At 43.7% G+C, this 20,650-nt stretch overlaps 2 protein-coding genes across 3 annotated transcripts; one reads left to right on the forward strand and one right to left on the reverse strand.

Moving 5' to 3' along the window:
- Nucleotides 1-5,099: 5,099 nt before the first annotated feature.
- On the forward strand, nucleotides 5,100-7,756 carry LOC118389847 (putative transcription factor Ovo-like 1). The gene is made up of 4 exons (XM_035779753.2): nucleotides 5,100-5,291; nucleotides 6,044-6,291; nucleotides 6,571-6,760; nucleotides 6,852-7,756. Exons 1-4 carry the CDS (start codon nucleotides 5,183-5,185, stop codon nucleotides 7,172-7,174), a joined length of 870 nt encoding a protein of 289 aa, XP_035635646.1. The 5' UTR covers nucleotides 5,100-5,182; the 3' UTR covers nucleotides 7,175-7,756.
- A 1,033-nt stretch (nucleotides 7,757-8,789) lies between these two features.
- Nucleotides 8,790-20,247, reverse strand: LOC118389846 (sphingolipid delta(4)-desaturase/C4-monooxygenase DES2-like). 2 transcript variants are annotated; one of them, XR_004826852.2, is made up of 4 exons: nucleotides 19,907-20,247; nucleotides 13,955-14,697; nucleotides 13,483-13,611; nucleotides 9,044-9,194 (listed from the first exon to the last, which is right to left on the reverse strand). XR_004826852.2 is itself a non-coding variant. In XM_035779752.2 (3 exons), the coding sequence occupies exons 1-3, from the start codon at nucleotides 19,986-19,988 to the stop codon at nucleotides 9,051-9,053; spliced, it is 969 nt and encodes a 322-aa protein (XP_035635645.1). In that variant the 5' UTR covers nucleotides 19,989-20,243; the 3' UTR covers nucleotides 8,790-9,050. The 2 variants fall into 2 exon arrangements, 1 of the variants encoding a protein (XP_035635645.1); XM_035779752.2 differs by lacking the exon at nucleotides 13,483-13,611 and having other exon boundaries at nucleotides 8,790-9,194; nucleotides 19,907-20,243.
- Between the last annotated feature and the right edge of the window lie 403 nt (nucleotides 20,248-20,650).

Here is a 20,650-nt window from a genome sequence, read left to right on the forward strand (position 1 = left end):
GGAGCGTGCCCCTGGCTATCCGTAAATAAAAAACAAGAAAATTGTGCCGTCTGGTTTGATTAATCTAAGGAATTTGAAATTATTTATACTTTTACCTTTGATACTTAACTATATTTTAGCACTTCCATTTACTTTTGATACTCAAGCATATTTAAAAGCAAATACTTTTACACTTTTCCTCAAGTAGAATTATACTGGGTGACTTTCACTTTTATTTCAGTAATTTTCTATTAGGTAATTTTCTATTACTTTCACTCAAGTATGACAATTGAGGTACTTTTTCCACCACTGCTTACAGCACATGTCAAACTGAGGGACTAGTGTCTGCAGGTTTTCGCTCCTCCCTTGTACTTGATTGATTAAGGTCACTAATTAGTAAGGAACTCCCCTCATCTGGTTGTCGAGGGCTTATTTGAAATGAAAAAATGAAAAACAGCAGACAGTCGGATGTCTATGGAATGAGTTTGACACCCCTGCCTTACTGAAGCAACCTCTGAGGCTTACACTTTTTCTACTGACAGTTTATGAAGACAATTGAAAACCTTTCTAAGGTGAAGGATGCTCTTGCTCTGGTGTTGGGATGTTTTTCTGTTGACCTCTATGGCATTTGCATGTTGGGGTTTCGTGTCTGGCTGCTGCAGCTGTATTTGCCATTCAGAGTCCAGTGAAATGAGCCAAACAGAGTTCTGTTTCTCTCTCTCTCTCTCTCTCTCTCTCTCTCTCTCTCTCTCTCTCTCTCTCTCTCTCTCTCTCTCTCTCTCTCTCTCTAACTTTTTCTCTCTCATGGGAAACACATGTTAACATTGCCAACACAAGTGAGGTAGATAGTATACAAAAGTGAAATGAACAATAAAATAAACAGTAAATATTACACTCACAGAAGTTCCAAAATAATGAAGACATGACTAATGTCATATTATGTATATATACAGTGTTGTAATGATGTGCAAATGGTTAAAGTACAAAAGGGAAAATAAATAAACACAAATATGGGTTGTATTTACAATGGTGTTTGTTCTTCACCGGTTGCCCTTTTTCTTGTGGCAACAGGTCACAAATATTGCTGTTGTGATGGCACATTGTGGTATTTCACCCAGTAGATATGGGAGTTTATCAAAATCGGGTTTGTTTTCTAATTTTTTGTGGATCTGTGTAATCTGAGGGAAATATGTGTCTCTAATATAGTCATACATTTGGCAGGAGGTTAGGAAGTGCAGCTCAGTTTCTACCTAATTTTGTGGGCAGTGTGCACATAGCCTGTCTTCTCTTGCGAGCCAGGTCTGCCTACGGCCGCCTTTCTCAATAGCAAGACTATGCTCACTGTCTGTACATAGTCAAAGCTTTCCTTAAGTTTGGGTCACTCACAGTGGTCAGGTATTCTGCCACTGTGTACCCTCTGTTTGGAGCCAAATAGTGTTCTAGTTTGATCTGATTTTTTGTTCATTCTTTCCAATGTGTCAAGTAATTATCTTTTTGTTTCCTCATGATTTGGTTGGGTCTAATTGTGTTGCTGTCCTGGGGCTCTGTGGGGTCTGTTTGTATTTGTGAACAGAGCCCCGGGATCAGTTTGCTTAGGGGACCCTTCTCCAGGTTCATCTCTCTGTGGGTGATGGCTTTGTTATGGAAGGTTTGGGAATCGCTTCCTTTTAGGTGGTTGTAGAATTTAACGTCTCTTTTCTGGATTTGATCATTAGCGGGTACTGGCCAAATTCTGCTCTGCATGCATTATTAAGTGTTTTACGTTGTACACAGAGGATATTTTTGCAGAATTCTGCATGCAGAAATTCAATTTGGTGTTTGTCCCATTTTGTGAATTCTTGGTTTGTGAGCGGACCCCAGACCTCACAACCATAAAAGGAAATGGGTTTTATAACTGATTCAAGTATTTTCAGCCAGATCCCAATTGGTATGTTGCATTTTATGTTCCTTTTGATGGCATAGAATGCCCTTCTTGCCTTGTCTCTCAGATCGTTAGCTGTGGCGCTGATGTTTAGACCAAGGTATGTGTAGTTTTTTGTGTGCTCTAGGACAACAGTGTCTAGATAGAATTTGTATTTGTGGTCCTGGCGACTGGACCTTTTTGGAACACCATTATTTTGGTCTTACTGAGATTTACTGTCAGGGCCCAGGTCTGGCAGAATCTGTGCAGAAGATCTAGATGCTGCTGTAGGCCCTCCTTGGTTGGTGACAGAAGCACCAGATCATCAGCAAACAGTAGACATTTGACTTCAGATTCTAGTACGGTGAGGCCGTGTGCTGCAGACTGTTCTAGTGCCCTCGCCAATTCGTTGATATACACTGCTCAAAAAAATAAAGCGAACACTAAAATAACACATCCTAGATCTGAATGAATGAAATATTCTCATTAAATACTTTTTTCTTTACATAGTTGAATGTGCTGACAACAAAATCACACAAAAATGATCAATGGAAATCAAATATATCAACCCATGGATGTCTGGATTTGGAGTCACACTCAAAATTAAAGTGGAAAACCACACTACAGGCTGATCCAACTTTGATGTAATGTCCTTAAAACAAGTCAGAATGAGGCTCAGTAGTGTGTGTGGCCTCCACGTACCTGTATGACCTCCCTACAACGCCTGGGCATGCTCCTGATGAGGTGACGGATGGTCTCCTGAGGGATCTCCTCCCAGACCTGGACTAAAGTATCCGCCAACTCCTGGACAGTCTGTGGTGCAACATGGCATTGGTGGATGGAGCGAGACATGATGTCCCAGATGTGCTCAATTGGATTCAGGTCTGGGGAACGGACGGACGGGCCAGTCCATAGCATCAATGCCTTCCTTTTGCAGGAACTGCTGACACACTCCAGCCGCATGAGGTCTAGCATTGTCTTGCATTAGGAGGAACCCAGGGCCAACCACACCAGCATATGTCTCACAAGGGGTCTGAGGATCTCATCTCGGTACCTAATGGCAGTCAGGCTACCTCTGGCGAGCACATGGAGGGCTGTGCGGCCCCTCAAAGAAATGCCACCCCACACCATGACTGACCCACCGCCAAACCGGTCATGCTGGAGGATGTTGCAGGCAGCAGAACGTTCTCCATGGCGTCTCCAGACTCTCTCACGTCTGTCACATGTGCTCAGTGTGAACCTGCTTTCATCTTGGCAAATGCAAATGCCAAACGTCCTGCACGGTGTTGGGCTGTAAGCACAACCGCCACCTGTGGACGTCGGGCCCTCATACCACCCTTATGGAGTCTATTTCTGACCATTTGAGCAGACACATGCACATTTGTGGCATGCTGGAGGTCATTTTGCAGGGCTCTGGCAGTGCTCCTCCTGCTCCTCCTTGCACAAAGGCGGAGGTAGCGGTCCTGCTGCTGGGTTGTTGCCCTCCTACGGCCTCCTCCACATCTCCTGATGTACTGGCCTGTCTCCTGGTAGCGCCTCCATGCTCTGGACACTACGCTGACAGACACAGCAAACCTTCTTGCCACAGCTCGCATTGATGTGTCATCCTGGATGAGCTGCACTACCTGAGCCACTTGTGTGGGTTGTAGACTCCGTCTCATGCTACCACGAGAGTGTAAGCACCGCCAGCATTCAAAAGTGACCAAAACATCAGCCAGGAAGCATAGGAACTGAGAAGTGGTCTATGGTCACCACCTGCAGAACCACTCCTTTATTGGGGGTGTCTTGCTAATTGCCTATAATTTCCACCTGTTGTCTATTCCATTTGCACAACAGCATGTGAAATGTATTGTCAATCAGTGTTGCTTCCTAAGTGGACAGTTTGATTTCACAGAAGTGTGATTGACTTGGAGTTCCATTGTGTTGTTTAAGTGTTCCCTTCATTTTTTGAGCAGTGTATATATGATGAAGAGGGTGGGGCTTAAGCTGCACCTCTGTCTCACCCCACGGCCCTGTGGGAAGAAATGTGTGTGTTTTTTTGTCTTTTTAACCGCACACTTGTTGTTTGTGTACATGGATTTTATAATGTCGTATGTTTTTTCCCCAATACCACTTTCCATCAATTTGTATAGCAGACCCTCATGGCAAATTGACTCTCTCTCTTTCTCTCTCTCCCCGTCTCTCTCTTTCTCTCCCCGTCTCTCTCTTTCTCTCCCCGTCTCTCTCTTTCTCTCCCGTCTCTCTTTCTCTCCCCGTCACTCTCTCTCTCCCTGAAATACTTTTTGGTCCAGGACTAGGCTTAATATGTAGATACCAATAACATAGAAAAAGGTAGCCTAACACATGGGTGGACACACTGGGTGCGTGCCAATATTATCACTTTTCTCCTGAAGTGTGTACTCGTTCACTACTTCCCATAAGTGTAAAAGCTTTATGAAACTTTTTTGATCAGTGAAGGTGTAGATTAGAGTTTTCAACATATTTCTTATACCAATAATTTCCTTTCAGTTCCATCATTCATTCCAATGACAGTTTGTTTCCAGTGAATTCTGAATGGCAGTTTGAATGGAAGTGGTTTGAATGGAGGAATATCTGTGCATTCACCTGCCACATTCACCTGTCTATTTACAGAATAATTCACTCAATAAATCAACAGCCATGAGTGGGGATGGAACGCTTACAAGTGTTATTAGTTTCTCTAAACCGAGCAGTCAACGGAGGACAAACAGTAGAGGAGTTAGCCCTTTCTATTGCATTTGAATGGCCATTGTCTGAGACCAAAATCCACCAGACAATCCGAGCAGGGTGGAGAAGAAAAGGCTGTGGCTCTTCTGTGCGTGCTCCTGTTACTCCGACTGGGCCCTCTGTCCAGGCACAGCCGGGTCCACATTTGCATGACAGGGTCCACTTGAATGTGGAGGCCAGATTCTCACTGCCTGGCATGCAAAACCAGTGGGGGACCAGTTAAAAGAGGCGCACGCGCACAGTCAACGCAGGTGTGCACCAGTAAAAAAGCCTCCCGCCTCCGCAACCCCACCCCGCCCCAACCATCTAAATGAGTGTTATGGAAATGAGCGCTGTGATTTTCTTGAACTACCTGGACAGAGGTTGGATAGAGGGTATTGGCATGATGGTAAGGGGATGGCCAACGGTGAGTGGGGGGTGTAAGGTGATACATGGTCCTGTAGCTGAACACAAAACCAAAGTGGTGGGACGCAGGAGCATTTGACAGTAGCCTCAGAGTCAGAAAGTAGCAGATTCATACAGAGACGAGAGAGAGAGAGAGAGAGAGAGAGAGAGAGGATGCCACGGTCGTTCCTACTGAATAAGAAAAAGAAGAAACAGGGGGCATGTGGAGGATGGAGGTGGAGAGACCCAGAGCAGACAGACTGGAAAGAGGACAACATAACAGGTCAGTTCGGGATATGTTTATTCATATTGTTCAAGAAGACAAGGATTCTCCTTATCTTCCTTCTTCTTCTACTACTGTTGTAAATAGTAGTATCTGAGAAAATAGTAAATGTGTACAAAAAAAGGGAAAGAGAAACCACTGAACAAAAATACAAATGCAACATGTAACGTGTTGATCCCATGTTTCATGAGCTGAAATAAATGATCCCAGAAATGTTCCATACACACAAAAAGCGTATTTCTCTCAAATGTTTTGGAACAAATTTGTTTACATCCCTGTTAATGAGCATTTCTTCTTCGCCAAGATAATCCATCCACCTGACAGGTGTGGCATATCAATAAGCTGAATAAATAGCATGATCGTTATACAGGTCAACTTGTTCTGGGACAATAAAAGACCACTCTAATATGTGCCGTTTTATCACACAACACAATGCCACAGATGTCTAAATTGTAGGAATTCCGGTGTGTTGGAGCATCGTTATTTTGTTCGATCATTACTGTATTTATTACAACATGTAATTTTTGTTCAAGAAACCCTAATAATATTATTTTATACAGACAATCCATATTTGCATTTAGTTTGAGTTGTATTGTTGTCATTTGTAGGGAAGTTACAGGTTTGTTTTTATCAGAGGACAGAATATTATAGAATAGCCTCACAGGCAGTTTGATACTGGTGTTGCCTCATAGGTTGGTTATTTGTTATGAATGTCTATGCGTGTTTTGAGTGTGTGTCTCTTACCTTTTCAGTGTGTGAGAATGCTGAGGTGCAGTCTACAACAGTCACCTGCCCTGACTTCCCTAAACCTGTGGTTCTGCCTGAGCCAGGAACCCCCTCCTCAGTATCAGGACTAGTACCAGGACCATTACCAGGGGAAGGACCAGATGTCGGGCCAGACAGGGGCCAAGATTGGTCCAAGCTCCTGTCCCGGACCATGGGCCAGCACCAGGGTCATTTCTACCACCCTGCTACACTGGCACTGGCATCCCGAGCCAAGGTAAACTTCCACTGTATTTCTATGAGACATTGGTGTCTATGAGATGTATGTTGGTTGCTGTGAAACACAGTTATGTATAGGTAGATAGTCTCGGAATGCCATCCTTCCAAGTCGTCTCAGAGGAAACCTGGAAAACGTAGTGATATGCTGTTAAAGGAGGTTCACAACTCATGAAAAACCATATTTGACTGAATGTGTCCTAGAGTCCCTTATGAAAGAGCTGACAGTAAATTGAAGCAGTGTCTGTGTCTTAACCTCCGCGTCCCTTCTCTCACTCAGCCCCGCCCCCGTGTACCCCCCAGCTCGGGTGACTTCCTGTGTTCGGTGTGTCACAAGGTGTTTCCCCTGCAGCGCATGTTGACGCGTCACCTCAAGTGCCACAGCATGGTGAAGAGACACCCCTGCCGCTACTGTGGCAAGGGCTTCAACGACACCTTTGACCTCAAGAGGCACATGCGCACACACACAGGTGAGGTGTGAAAACACAGACACACACACTGCTCAGTCTTAACCCCCCCCACACACACACACACTCCTCACCCTCTCTCCCCTCCCACCAGGTATCCGTCCGTACCGTTGTGAGCTATGTGACAAGGCCTTCACACAGCGCTGCTCCCTTGAATCCCACCTGAGGAAGATCCATGGCGTGCGCCAGCAGTACGCCTACCGCCAGCGCCGCTCCAAGATCTTTGTGTGCGAGGACTGTGGCTACACGTCCAACCGTCCCGAAGAGTACTTCCTCCACGTGCGCCAGTGCCACCCGGGCAGCCCCGCCCTGCGGCGCTACTACCGTCGACAGGCACACGAGGGCACCAACAACGTGCCCGCCGAACACAAACTCAGTCCCTTCTTGATGTATCCCACTGGGTACTATGTGGGTTGATTTAAACTCCTGGGTGAAGATTCGCTAATAACATTCAAGTGTGCTGTTCGGTTTCTGCCTTAGTCAATTCCTTCATTGTATCCTTGCCACAGAGCAGAAACAGGCTAGTCTCAACGCTAACACATCAATTTTACAGTAAGGTGAATGGACAATATGTTTGGGGTTATTCCCCACCCAGTCAGTGCCTGGCCAGTAGGCCAAAATAACATTGAAAATCATCAGCATTGGTGTGGCTATTTTAAAAACACCACCTCCTGGTGTCCACTTTAGGTAATGCAGAGAGATTAAGGAGAGGGTGTGTCTGGTCAATAGTCAACTATGGTCAATGTTGATTAAAGGTATGTTTTTGTGGAGTGGTGACTTATCGATGTGTCGTTCAAAATAAATTGTATCCCTGGCACACATGCCTGTCCCTCCTCTCCTTGCCACCCATCCTCCCACCTGTACAGTTACAACCATCCCATGTTATATTGACTTGCTTATTTATTTGCATGGTGTATTGCTGCTGCATGTTTGACGTTTCATTATGATAGCGTTTTAAAGATGTGCCGCATAAAATACCAAATAAATGTTCCAACCTCAGGATAATGAAGTCCTTTTAATCCTAATGCCAATACATGGAATGGCATGTGCTACTGTATAATACCAGGGCTGTGTTCAGGAGGGTGCAACATTACAGACCCATCAGAAATACCTTGTATAGAACAATGATTGCCCATCAGCTTTCTATCTGAATGTTATGTGACGTTACTAGGGCTGTGTTCAGTGAGGTGAAACGTTCAAAATGTTTAAACATTTTACATATATAGGTAATAGGGTGCCATTTGGGACACATAGTATTAAACCATTTTTTTTGTTGCTTTATTTAACTAGGCAAGTCAGTTAAAAATATGTATTTACCATGACGGCCTACCCTGTATAGAGCCACTAAATTAGAATTGACTTCTGGTGACAGTCCTCCATTGTGCTACCTTGTGTCATCACAAAAGCAATAAATGGAAACGATAGCTGCACCCCTCTAGGTTTTAGAACTATGGTGTGAGCCAATCTCATGGTGCTCTATAGCTTGGCCTTTCTACACTATAATAATCTCATTATTCAATAGTATTTGCTTTCTGCAATACTCTAAAGCAGGGTATGAGAGAGGTGCAGTCTATGTAAACAAGAGCCTAAAGGATTTTAGTGTTTGCTTATCATTGTATGTCAACAACCATATTTCTGAGGCACAGCCAGCTAAAAGAGATTGTAGTTTAGGCACATATTTACTTATTGCAACACAGATCAGGGAAAAATGGTAACATTTGTACTCTAGAAGATCGAGCCAATAAGCCATAACAATTACTAAATACTAAAACAAGTTAGTTCAATATTGTGAGTTAAGAATGAGAAGTCTGAGTGAATCATTAATCCAATATGGGATTTAGGGAACAAAACAAAAGTTCAGGTAGTTCATCCCATTTGGTGCATAATGAACATGACCCAGGAAATGTATGTACAAATAGGAGACTTTTCTGGGGGCTTGGGAGGGAATAAAATCAAATCTAACCGTCACAACTGCAACTTTAGATTTACCATCACAGCCATAATGTTTATGATCAATTAATTATTCATCACAATCAGCTGAGTACCTTTTATTCTACCCAGTTTATACAATAGATATGGATATCATAGTTTACAGTATATTTAAAGGTATCATAACATTCAAAAGTGTTAAGAGTCTTCTCATGCTGGTGAGTTGAATGTGACACCAGCACACCAGTCGTCTGCAGAGTAAAAGATCTGGACAAGAAATGAGAAGCCTTTCACTCCTCGCCAGCTGGGTTGTCAAGCCACTTTTGTGGAAGATCATTGGTCAGAAGATCAAGAGCATGGGCTCTTAGTCTTGCTTAGCCAATGGGAAGGTGCGTTTAATTCTGGAGTAAGGTCCAAGCGAATCACAAAACACAAAGTCCCAGAGCACCCGTGTCCATGAGTCATGCTGTGGTAAATCATCATAGAACTCTGGAGCCATCTGTTTCACCTGGACAAAAGAGGGAGCGAGAGAAAGTTATTTTTAATTACAATGTGAAGGGATGAGAGTAAATAGCACAGCAATGAGAACTCACACAGAGGATGATAATCAATTGATCCATTAGTGTACAGAAGTACACAGCCAATATTCACAAAGCATTTCAGTAAGTTCTGATTTGGCCTTTTAGATAATAAAAAAAATAAGATTACATGGACGGGACAGGGGCTGATCCTAGATCAGCACTCCTTCTCAATGAATACTGGCCCCGTATCTATGGCTAGTCTGTCTACTGAGGCGGAAAAAAAACCTGGGCCTGGTTCCCAAGTGGGTGTGCCCACAGGTGGCTGCGCTCCTGCCCAGTCATGTGAAATCTATAGATTAGGGCCTAAATTAATGCATTACAATGGACTGATTTCCTTCTATGAACTAACGCAGTAAAATCTTTGAAATTGTTGCATGACGCAGTTACATTTTTGTTCAGTATATCTTTATATCATGACCCCAGGTAGAAGGGCCTAAACAAAGCTTACTCAGAGTGTGGGATACATGTTTTTTTTTAAGGCCATCTGTACAAAGAACTAGTATACAAATTAAATTTGATTAGCTTGACCAGTGAGAGAGACTAGGGAATTTCAAGATGCTAATATTTTGAGGGAAAGTGAGACTGAAACATAAAACGTGTAAAACAGGTTGTGAAATATCCCTGTACCCATAGTAACAAAAATAATAAATGGGGTAAAACAAACAGGAGAACATTGTTCAAACATTACCGCTCGTGTCCTGTCAGTTGTTTAAATTTATGTATGAGCCACATGCCTGTAACCAGAAAACTAAAAATGTCCACTCCTAACAAGAATGAAATTCAAAACTTCAATCCTAAAATATGGTATAAGCTGTCAAACTACGTCATCAAGTCAGGATAGAACTAGACCAACCAGATCAGATCATCTTTCATAAGGAGGTTTACGTCACCCTGTCATTCTAGCATTTCTGTCTGCCTTTGTCTTGTCGAACTGTCATAACAGGACCGTCTGACAAGTAGGTCTACAAGTTATTAAACCATGTTCACATTGGCAGTTTGAAGTGACTCATAAAATAATTGCCTAGCCGATTGTTCATTTTCCTGCAGTCTGAACAGCCAGAAATCACATGGAATCTGATCAATTTCAAACCATCTAGCTTGTTAATAGTTTATAAAACAAATTTGTGAATGTGCTACAACAAATTTGTGAATGTGCTAAAGAGTTAGCTTGTTGACTGCCTTGGCTAGCCAATAAGGACTAGTTTTGAAAGTTGGATCATCTTATCCTTTAAAAGTGTTCTTACGATATGATTTTGAACATTCAGAGCAACGTCAATGGCTGGCATTGTTCACCTTAACTTCTGGGTGATATGAAGCACAAGCACCAATCAGCCTACACCCCTGTGCACACATCCCATCACTACCATGACTGGAGTAGCCATAGCAGAAAATGACTGCTGTCTGAACACACAAATCACATTTTGTCAAAACGTATTTGAAAAAGAGCATTACGTTCTGCAGTGTGAACAAGGCTTTAGATACTGTATTGACAGAACAGGAACACCACTATGGCCAGGTGGCAAAACATAAGGGTGGGCCTGCAGCATTCCTCCACAGTTTATGACTGAAACTCATATCTAGAGGCTTGTTGTGAGGCATCATGGGATTTGTTCCATAAGAGGTTTTGTAACATTTTATTTTGCTTGAAGAGATAAGTCACTTTGTACTTTAGGTGAACTATTTGTTTCCATTGCATTTTATAACCACAAAAGTCAAAGCAATGTGAAATATTGTCAGTCTGAAAGATAGTGAAGCTCAATGACTTGGTTCAAAATGTTTATTTTACTATTATTAGCACATCTGCTGGCAGTGGCTAGGTAAACAAGCCTTAAGCGTGGATTGCAGTCTCTCCTTGTCCATAGACTGCTTTCAAGGTAAGTATACAAATAAGTAACTTGGAGATATTCTCCCTGCACTGCTGAGGACTAGATTTGTCCACGCATACAGGAGTAATAAAGGCCTCCCAAATAAAAATCAAAAAACATTTCTCATTTACTCTGATTTGTCATGGGGTGCTGCAGCACCCTCAGTACCACTACTTTCTGCCACTATGCTAGGTGAGATGTTTTATTTGAAAAGACATTCATCACAACCATAACTGCTTTATTACTCCTTATACCTTATGATCCTGTGATACTGTAAGCTAACAACTTTTACAATCTCTACAAAGACAGAGGTTCTCTTTAACTGTTGTTTTGGGTGTCACCAGTCCTCCCTAATGACTGCTGTACACAAACGATACAGACCTTAGCTCCTATTCATAGTGTTAGCCAAACACACACACACAGCTAATTGCTCAGCGTTGTGCTTCCACCCATAACAGCAGTCAAGATGAAGCCATCCATGTGTTCTGTTTCACCACACCACTGTAGTAACTTTTTCAGTATCCATTGTCCCTTTGATCCATTGTCCATTGTCCAGTATCCATTGTCCCTTTGATCTCGCGTCTTGTGACGGCCGGCCGCCCAACAACCTGCCCGCTTGACCCTATCCCCTCCTCTCTTCTCCAGACCATTTCCGGAGACCTTCTCCCTTACCTCACCTCGCTCATCAACTCATCCCTGACAGCTGGCTACGTCCCTTCCGTCCTCAAGAGAGCGAGAGTTGCACCCCTTCTGAAAAAACCTACACTCAATCCCTCCGATGTCAACAACTACAGACCAGTATCCCTTCTTTCTTTTCTCTCCAAAACTCTTGAACGTGCCGTCCTTGGCCAGCTCTCCCGCTATCTCGCTGAATGACCTTCTTGATCCAAATCAGTCAGGTTTCAAGACTAGTCATTCAACTGAGACTGCTCTTCTCTGTATCACGGAGGCGCTCCGCACCGCTAAAGCTAACTCTCTCTCCTCTGCTCTCATCCTTCTAGACCTATCGGCTGCCTTCGATACTGTGAACCATCAGATCCTCCTCTCCACCCTCTCCGAGTTGGGCATCTCCGGCGCGGCCCACGCTTGGATTGCGTCCTACCTGACAGGTCGCTCCTACCAGGTGGCGTGGCGAGAATCTGTCTCCTCACCACGCGCTCTCACCACTGGTGTCCCCCAGGGCTCTGTTCTAGGCTCTCTCCTATTCTCGCTATACACCAAGTCACTTGGCTCTGTCATAACCTCACATGGTCTCTCCTATCATTGCTATGCAGACGACACACAATTAATCTTCTCCTTTCCCCTTCTGATGACCAGGTGGCGAATCGCATCTCTGCATGTCTGGCAGACATATCAGTGTGGATGACGGATCACCACCTCAAGCTGAACCTCGGCAAGACGGAGCTGCTCTTCCTCCCGGGAAGGACTGCCCGTTCCATGATCTCGCCATCACGGTTGACAACTCCATTGTGTCCTCCTCCCAGAGCGCTAAGAACCTTGGCGTGATCCTGGACAACACCCTTTCGTTCTCAACTAACATCAAGGCGGTGGCCCGTTCCTGTAGGTTCATGCTCTACAACATCCGCAGAGTACGACCCTGCCTCACACAGGAAGCGGCGCAGGTCCTAATCCAGGCACTTGTCATCTCCCGTCTGGACTACTGCAACTCGCTGTTGGCTGGGCTCCCTGCCTGTGCCATTAAACCCCTACAACTCATCCAGAACGCCGCAGCCCGTCTGGTGTTCAACCTTCCCAAGTTCTCTCACGTCACCCCGCTCCTCCGCTCTCTCCACTGGCTTCCAGTTGAAGCTCGCATCCGCTACAAGACCATGGTGCTTGTCTACGGAGCTGTGAGGGGAACGGCACCTCAGTACCTCCAGGCTCTGATCAGGCCCTACACCCAAACAAGGGCACTGCGTTCATCCACCTCTGGCCTGCTCGCCTCCCTACCACTGAGGAAGTACAGTTCCCGCTCAGCCCAGTCAAAACTGTTCGCTGCTCTGGCCCCCCAATGGTGGAACAAACTCCCTCACGACGCCAGGACAGCGGAGTCAATCACCACCTTCCGGAGACACCTGAAACCCCACCTCTTTAAGGAATACCTAGGATAGGATAAGTAATCCTTCTCACCCCCCTTTAAGATTTAGATGCACTATTGTAAAGTGACTATTCTACTGGATGTCATAAGGTGAATGCACCAATTTGTAAGTCGCTCTGGATAAGAGCGTCTGCTAAATGACTTAAATGTAAATGATGTCAGTCCTTCAGCATTGCCCTTTGTCAGTGCTGATCTGGGATCAGTTTAGCTTTTTAGATCATATAAATAAGATTATATGGACAGGTGACTTACTCAGAGTCTGAGACACTATGAATATGGGCCTTGAATCTTTCACAATTGTCAGTGGAATGCCAGCAAGGTTTAGAGTTGAATGCCACATGACTGGTGTGATTCAGCGATCATTAGGGCCAGGGGTTTGCCCTAAACGGAATGATACCGAGGGCACATTAGTCAACAGAAAACAACTGTGGCTACATTTCACCATTGATATACTACACAAGTTCACATCCTATTTCACAATTCACATCCAATCCAGGGTTACTTTGAAATCAATTTAAATACTTTATCTGCCCATTTGATGTGGTCTGGCATATTAAACAAATAGAAAAATAAAGTCAAACCCTGCCCATCTGGCACTCCGGGCAGACTCAAGCAAACACTCAAAGTAACGAAAGATTTTAAGTATTTGAACCAAGTCTAGTTAATATCTTACAATCACCTTCATCCTAAACAAACAGTTTATCCTTCATGAAAAGTGAGTTACCTGAGGGAGCCGGCTGCCGGGGATGCTGGGAAAGTCATGGTGCTCCATGTGGTAGCCCACATTAAAGGTGATATAGTTCAGCGGCCCGTAGTACGAGTACGTCTCGATCCCGCTCAGGTACATATAGTGTTCGGCGATAAAATGCCCCGAGATCGGGTGCAGTCCCATACACAACAGCGAACCTGCTATCAGGTAGATCAGAGGCTTAAGCCCCCAGAGGTACACTATGAAAGCATTGAATGCTAGCTGCACCATTAAATTCAACAGCTCGAGCCTGCCTACAGGTTTAGGGTTGACCACCAGGGGACGAAGCGCGTAGAATAGCGGCTGCAGGAAGAGCCACAGGATCTTGCGTGCGGGGGAGCTGAAGAGACGAGCCTCCAGGTGGGTCGGGACGTCCACGTCGAGTCCATGGCCACCCAGGTAACGGTGGTGGTCCACATGGTACTTCTTGAAGCTGATTGAGTAGGGCACGCCAATTGGTAGGTTGGCGAAGATGCCAAAGAGGCGGTTGCACATGGCATCCTTATTCCCAAAGGCCACATTGTGCGAGATGTCATGGATGGCGAGCGTGAGGGAGTGGTTGATGCAACCGCCGAACATGTAGGCCCAGAAGATGAGCCACTTCCAGCTGAGGTCGCGTACCAGGAAGCAGCAGAGCACCTGGGTTAGGACCATGGCTGTCACCACCCACTTGAGCTGGGGGTCAGGGCCCATCAAGGACTTGATCTCCGGGTGCTTGGCTGTGGAGAGGGAGGAAAGGAGGGGGTGGGAAAAAAAAGAAGAGGTACAGTATTACTTTTACACTGGTCTCTCGTGACAGACAATATTATAATGCAGCTGATTTCAGAAGATGATTTGGCAGATATAAATAGTTATTGATTCCTTTATTTAGAGTGTTATGACATCTAAACAGGGCTGTTCAATTCCTGTCCTGGAAGGCCAAAACACTTCTGGTTTGTTTCTACCAGTCAGTTAATTGCACTCACCTGGTTTCTAGGACCAGAAATTAGTCCCCTATAAGAAAAAAATGAAAACCAGATGTGCTTTGCCCCTCCATGACCAACATCGAAGCGACAGCAGTGGAGAACGTGGAAAGTTGTGTACGCCAAGGAACTTGTCACAGACAAACTGAAATGGTCCACTCAGAGAGTGTGGTGAAGGCGCAACAGCGCCTCTTCAACCTCAGGAGGCTGAAGAAATTTGGCTTGTCACCTAAACCCCTGACAAACTTCTACAGATGGACAATCGAGAGCATCCTGTCAGGCTGTATCACAGCATGGTACGGCAACTGCACTGCAAGGCTCTCCAGAGGGTGGTGCGGTCTGCACAACGCATCACTGGTGGCAAACTACCTGCCCTCCATGACACTTACAGCACCCAATGTTACAGGAAGGCCAAAAAGATCAAGGACATCAACCACCTGAGCCACTGCCTGTTCCCCCAGCTACCATCCAGAAGGCGAGGTCAGTACAGGTGCATCAAAGCTGGGACCGAGAGACAGAAGCTGTTTCTCAACCTCAAGGCCATCAGACTGCTAAACAGCAATCACTAACTCAGAGGCTGCTACCTACATTGAGACCCAATTACTGGCCACTTAAAAAGATCACTAGTCACTTTATACAATGCCACTCTAATAATGTTTACATATTACATTACTCATGTATATACAGTATTTTATACCATCTATTGCACCTTGCCTATGCCGCTCGGCCATCACTCAGACATATACTCGACCGATGATTTAACACAGATACCGATTATTGGAGGACCAAAAAGCAGATACTGATCGATCTGACAATTTTTTAAATATATTTGTAATAATGACAATTACATTAATTGGGGCGGCAGCGTAGCCTAGTGGTTAGAGCGTTTGACTAGTAACTGGAAGGTTGCGAGTTCAAACCCCCGAGCTGACAAGGTACAAATCTGTCGTTCTGCCCCTGAAGTTAACCCACTGTTCCCAGGCCGTCATTGAAAATAAGAATATGTTCTTAACTGACTTGCCTGGTTAAATAAAAGGTAAATTAAAATTATAGCAATACTGAATGAACACTTATTTTAACTAAATATAATACAAATAAAAATCTAGTCTCAAATAAATAAACATGTTCAATTTGGTTTTAATAATGCAAAAAACAGTGTGGAGAAGTGCAATATATGCCATGTAAAAAAAGCTAACGTTTAAATTCCTTGCTCAGAACATATGAAAGCTGGTGGTTCCTTTTAACATACTCTTCAAAATTCCCAGTTAAGAAGTTGTTGTTATAAGGACTATTTCTCTCTATACCATTTGTATTTCATATACAAGAACAAGATGTTCTTATAGCCACTGTAGTATTGCCGGCTTAATCTCGGGAGTTGATAGGCTTGAAGTCATAAACAGAGCTGTGCTTCAAGCATTGCGAAGAGCTGCCGGCAAACGCAGGAAAATGCTGTTTGAATGAATGCTTACGAGCTTGCTGCTGCCTACCACTGCTCAGTCAGACTTTAAAAAATAATAAACACACAGAAATATGAGCCTTAGGTCATTAATATGGTCAAATCCAGAAACGATCATTTTGAAAACAAACCACTTATTCTTTCAGTGAAATACAGAACCGTTCCATATGTTATCTAACGGGTGGCATCCAGAAGTATAAATATTTCTGTTACATTGCACAACATTCAATGTTGTCATAATTATGTAAAATTCTAGCAAATTAATTATGGTCTTTGTTAGGAAGAAATGGTCTTCACAGTTTGCAACGAGCCAGGCGGCCCAAACTGCTGTGTTTACCCAGAACGTAAGAGAATTGACAATTTCCCTAGTTAATATTGCCTGTTAAATTCATGTTATCTTAACTAAATATGCAAGTTTAAAAAACACACTTGTGTATTGATTTTAAGAAAGGCATTGATGTTTATGGTCAGGTACGTTGGTGCAACAGTGCTTTTTTAGCAAATGCGCTTGTTTATAATGTAAAAAAATAAAAAACACCCGTTCAGCAAAGTAGGCTGAGTCGATGATAATGCCTGTTAATTTGATTATTTGCAACGCAGGACAAGCTAGTTAATAAACTAGTAATATCAACCATGTGTAGTTAACTAGTGATTATGTTAAGATTCATTGTTTTTTTTTAATAAGATAAGTTTAATGCTAGCTAGCAACTTACCTTGGCTCCTTGCTGCACTCACGTAACAGGTGGTCAGCCTGCAACCCAGTGTCCCCGTGGAGTGCAACGTAATCAGCGTCCAAAAATGCTGATTACCGGTTATGAAAACTTGAAATCGGCCTCAATTAAATTGTCCATACAGATTAATAGGTCGACCTCTAATATTTAGATATACATATTCTCATTCACCCCTTTAGATGTGTGTATTACGGAATAGTTGTATATTATTGCACTGCCGGAACAAGAAGCACAAGCATTTTGCAACACTCGCATTAACATCTGCTAACAGTGTGTGTGACAAATAAAATATGATTTGGATATTGAACAGCCCTTTGACTCCTGGCTGTCCCCAGTCCACCTGGTTGTGCTGCTGCTCCAGTTTCAACTGTTCTGTCTGCGGCAATGAAACCCTGACCTGTTCACCGGACGTGCTACCTTGTCACGGACCTGCTGTTTTCAACTCTCCCTACTGCCTCGACCTCTGAATGCTTGTCTATGAAAAGCAAACTGACATTTACTCCTGAGGTGCTGACCTGTTGCACTCGCTACAACCACCGATTATTATCTGACCCTGCTGGTCATCAATGAACCTTTCCACATCTTGAAGAACAATCTGGCCTTAAATGGCCATGTACTCTTAGAATCTCCACCCGGCACAGCCTGAAGAGGACTGGCCACCCCTCAGAGCCTGGTTCCTCTCTAGGTTTCTACATTTCTAAGGAGATTTTCCTAGCCACTGTGCTTCTACATCGCTTGCTGTTTGGAGTTTTAGGCTGGGTTTCTGTATAAGCACTTTGTGACAACTGTTGATGTATTTAAACTCTCCTTCCGTGGCCTCCAATTGTTCTTAAATACAAGTAAAACTAAATGCATGCTCTTCAACCGATCGCTACCTGCACCTACCCGCCTGTCCAACATCGCTACTCTGGACGGCTCTGACTTAGAATACATGGACAACTACAAATACTTAGGTGTCTGGTTAGACTGTAAACTCTCCTTCCAGACCCATATCAAACATCTCCAATCCAAAGTTAAATCTAGAATTGGCTTCCTATTTCGCAACAAAGCATCCTTCTCTCATGCTGCCAAACATACCCTTGTAAAACTGACCATCCTACCAATCCTCGACTTTGGCGATGTCATTTACAAAATAGCCTCCAATACCCTACTCAACAAATTGGATGCAGTCTATCACAGTGCAATCCGTTTTGTCACCAAAGCCCCATATACTACCCACCATTGCGACCTGTACGCTCTCGTTGGCTGGTCCTCGCTTCATACTCGTCGCCAAACCCACTGGCTCCATGTCATCTACAAGACCCTGCTAGGTAAAGTCCCCCCTTATCTCAGCTCGCTGGTCACCATAGCATCTCCCACCTGTAGCACACGCTCCAGCAGGTATATCTCTCTAGTCACCCCCAAAACCAATTCTTTCTTTGGCCGCCTCTCCTTCCAGTTCTCTGCTGCCAATGACTGGAACGAACTACAAAAATCTCTGAAACTGGAAACACTGATCTCCCTCACTAGCTTTAAGCATCTTACAGATTACTGCACATAGCCCACCTATAATTTAGCCCAAACAACTACCTCTTTCCCAACTGTATTTAATTTATTTATTTATCTTGCTCCTTTGCACCCCATTATTTTTATTTCTACTTTGCACATTCTTCCATTGCAAAACTACCATTCCAGTGTTTTACTTGCTATATTGTATTTACTTTGCCACCGTGGCCTTTTTTGCCTTTACCTTCCTTCTCACCTAATTTGCTCACATTGTATATAGACTTGTTTATACTGTATTATTGACTGTATGTTTGTTTTACTCCATGTGTAACTCTGTGTCGTTGTATCTGTCGAACTGCTTTGCTTTATCTTGGCCAGGTCGCAATTGTAAATGAGAACTTGTTCTCAACTTGCCTACCTGGTTAAATAAAGGTGAAATAAATAAAATAAAATTCATGAAGCCCTTTTTACAAATACATTTGATTGGAGGTTTAAATAGTGTATTTAAAAATCAGAGTAATCTAAGACACACTAGCCAACATAATCATATAATGACTTACATCTGTCCATTTGGCTAAACTCAAATCAAAATTATGGGACTGCAATTTAGGAAATAAACTTAAAGCTAACTAATAGTATGAATATTTGACTGTAGCGCCTCAGAGCAAGATGGCCACAATCATGCAAATAAAGAAGCTCCATTCGAAAGTAGGATCTGCATTTCCTCACCTTGAACCCACGTTTCCCACTACTTAGCAAGGAAAACTAGTCTTACCTGTCAAACAGGTGGTTACACCAGTTTCGGTCTTGGCTATATCCTGTGCCTCTAAGACAATATTTACTAGCTATAGATAAACTAAAGGAATACACGAGTAGTAGGATGTCATGTCCCAAGAAATCAAAATAACTGATAACCTATACTTTATCAGTCAAGTGGTCATTGATGTAGGATGTGAATGATGGTGATCACTCGTCATCATTGCATGGGAACGGCATCTTTCTGGTGGTACAACATGATCAGGCTTCATTGAATTAAGAGTAAATCAGTGAAAACATGACAATGGTTAAAGAAAAAGTGATGAATTAAAAGTTAGAGACTATGTAAAGTCTTATCCATATTGTGAAATGTATATAGCCTAGTTACACTATATGGCTAAGCCTAAGGAAGCATCTGTTGGATTTTACAGGAGTAAACAAGCATTTATGCCGTTCGACAACAAAATTACATTCCTTTGGCCAATGTATTTTTGAGCAGTAGGCGATTGATACGGACGTCAGAGAATGGGCTGCTTACCTAATATCTGCTTCCTCCGACTACAGTGCGGTTGCTCCGTATATACCCACTCGAAGTCATCCCTCGTTACCGTGTTCCCCATCTCTTGCTCGCGGTAGGACTATCTGCCAGTTCCCCGAGCTGTTATCACAAAAAACCGGAGTAGAGACACACAGTCCGCCTGTACAAAAAGGCGGGGGAAAATGAAGAGGAAAGATTCCAAGTTGCTCGTACCAAACACCCCCGTCCACAGGTAGGCTATAAGGTCATACAGATAAACTGCGACACGCCTAATTAAGTGGGCGCACTTTCACGACAGTTGGTTAAACAGGTAAATGCCAAAAGAGTGGAAACATTTGAGTAAATGAGGGATACAAAGTATATTGAAAGCAGGTGCTTCCAAACAGGTGTGGTTCCTGAGTTAATTAAGAAATTAACATCCCATCATGCTTAGGGTCATGTATAAAATGCTGGGAAGGCCATTATTTTGGCTACCATGGCTTTGCTGCCATAGGATGACAATTCACCCAATCCCAGGGCATTAGTGGTCACTGAATGGTTTGATGAGCATGAAAGTGATATAAACCATATGCCATGGCCATCTCAGATCTCAACTCAGTTGAACAATTAAGGGAGATTCTGGAGTGTCACCTGAGACAGCGTTTTCCACCACCATCAACAAACAACCAAATTATGGACTTGTTCGTGGAGGAATGGTGTCAAATCCCTCCAATAGAGTTCCAGACACTGAATCAATGCCAAGGT

This window comes from Oncorhynchus keta, chromosome 11 (assembly GCF_023373465.1).
Source record: "Oncorhynchus keta strain PuntledgeMale-10-30-2019 chromosome 11, Oket_V2, whole genome shotgun sequence".
In the NCBI taxonomy this organism is placed as follows: Eukaryota; Metazoa; Chordata; class Actinopteri; order Salmoniformes; family Salmonidae; genus Oncorhynchus; species Oncorhynchus keta.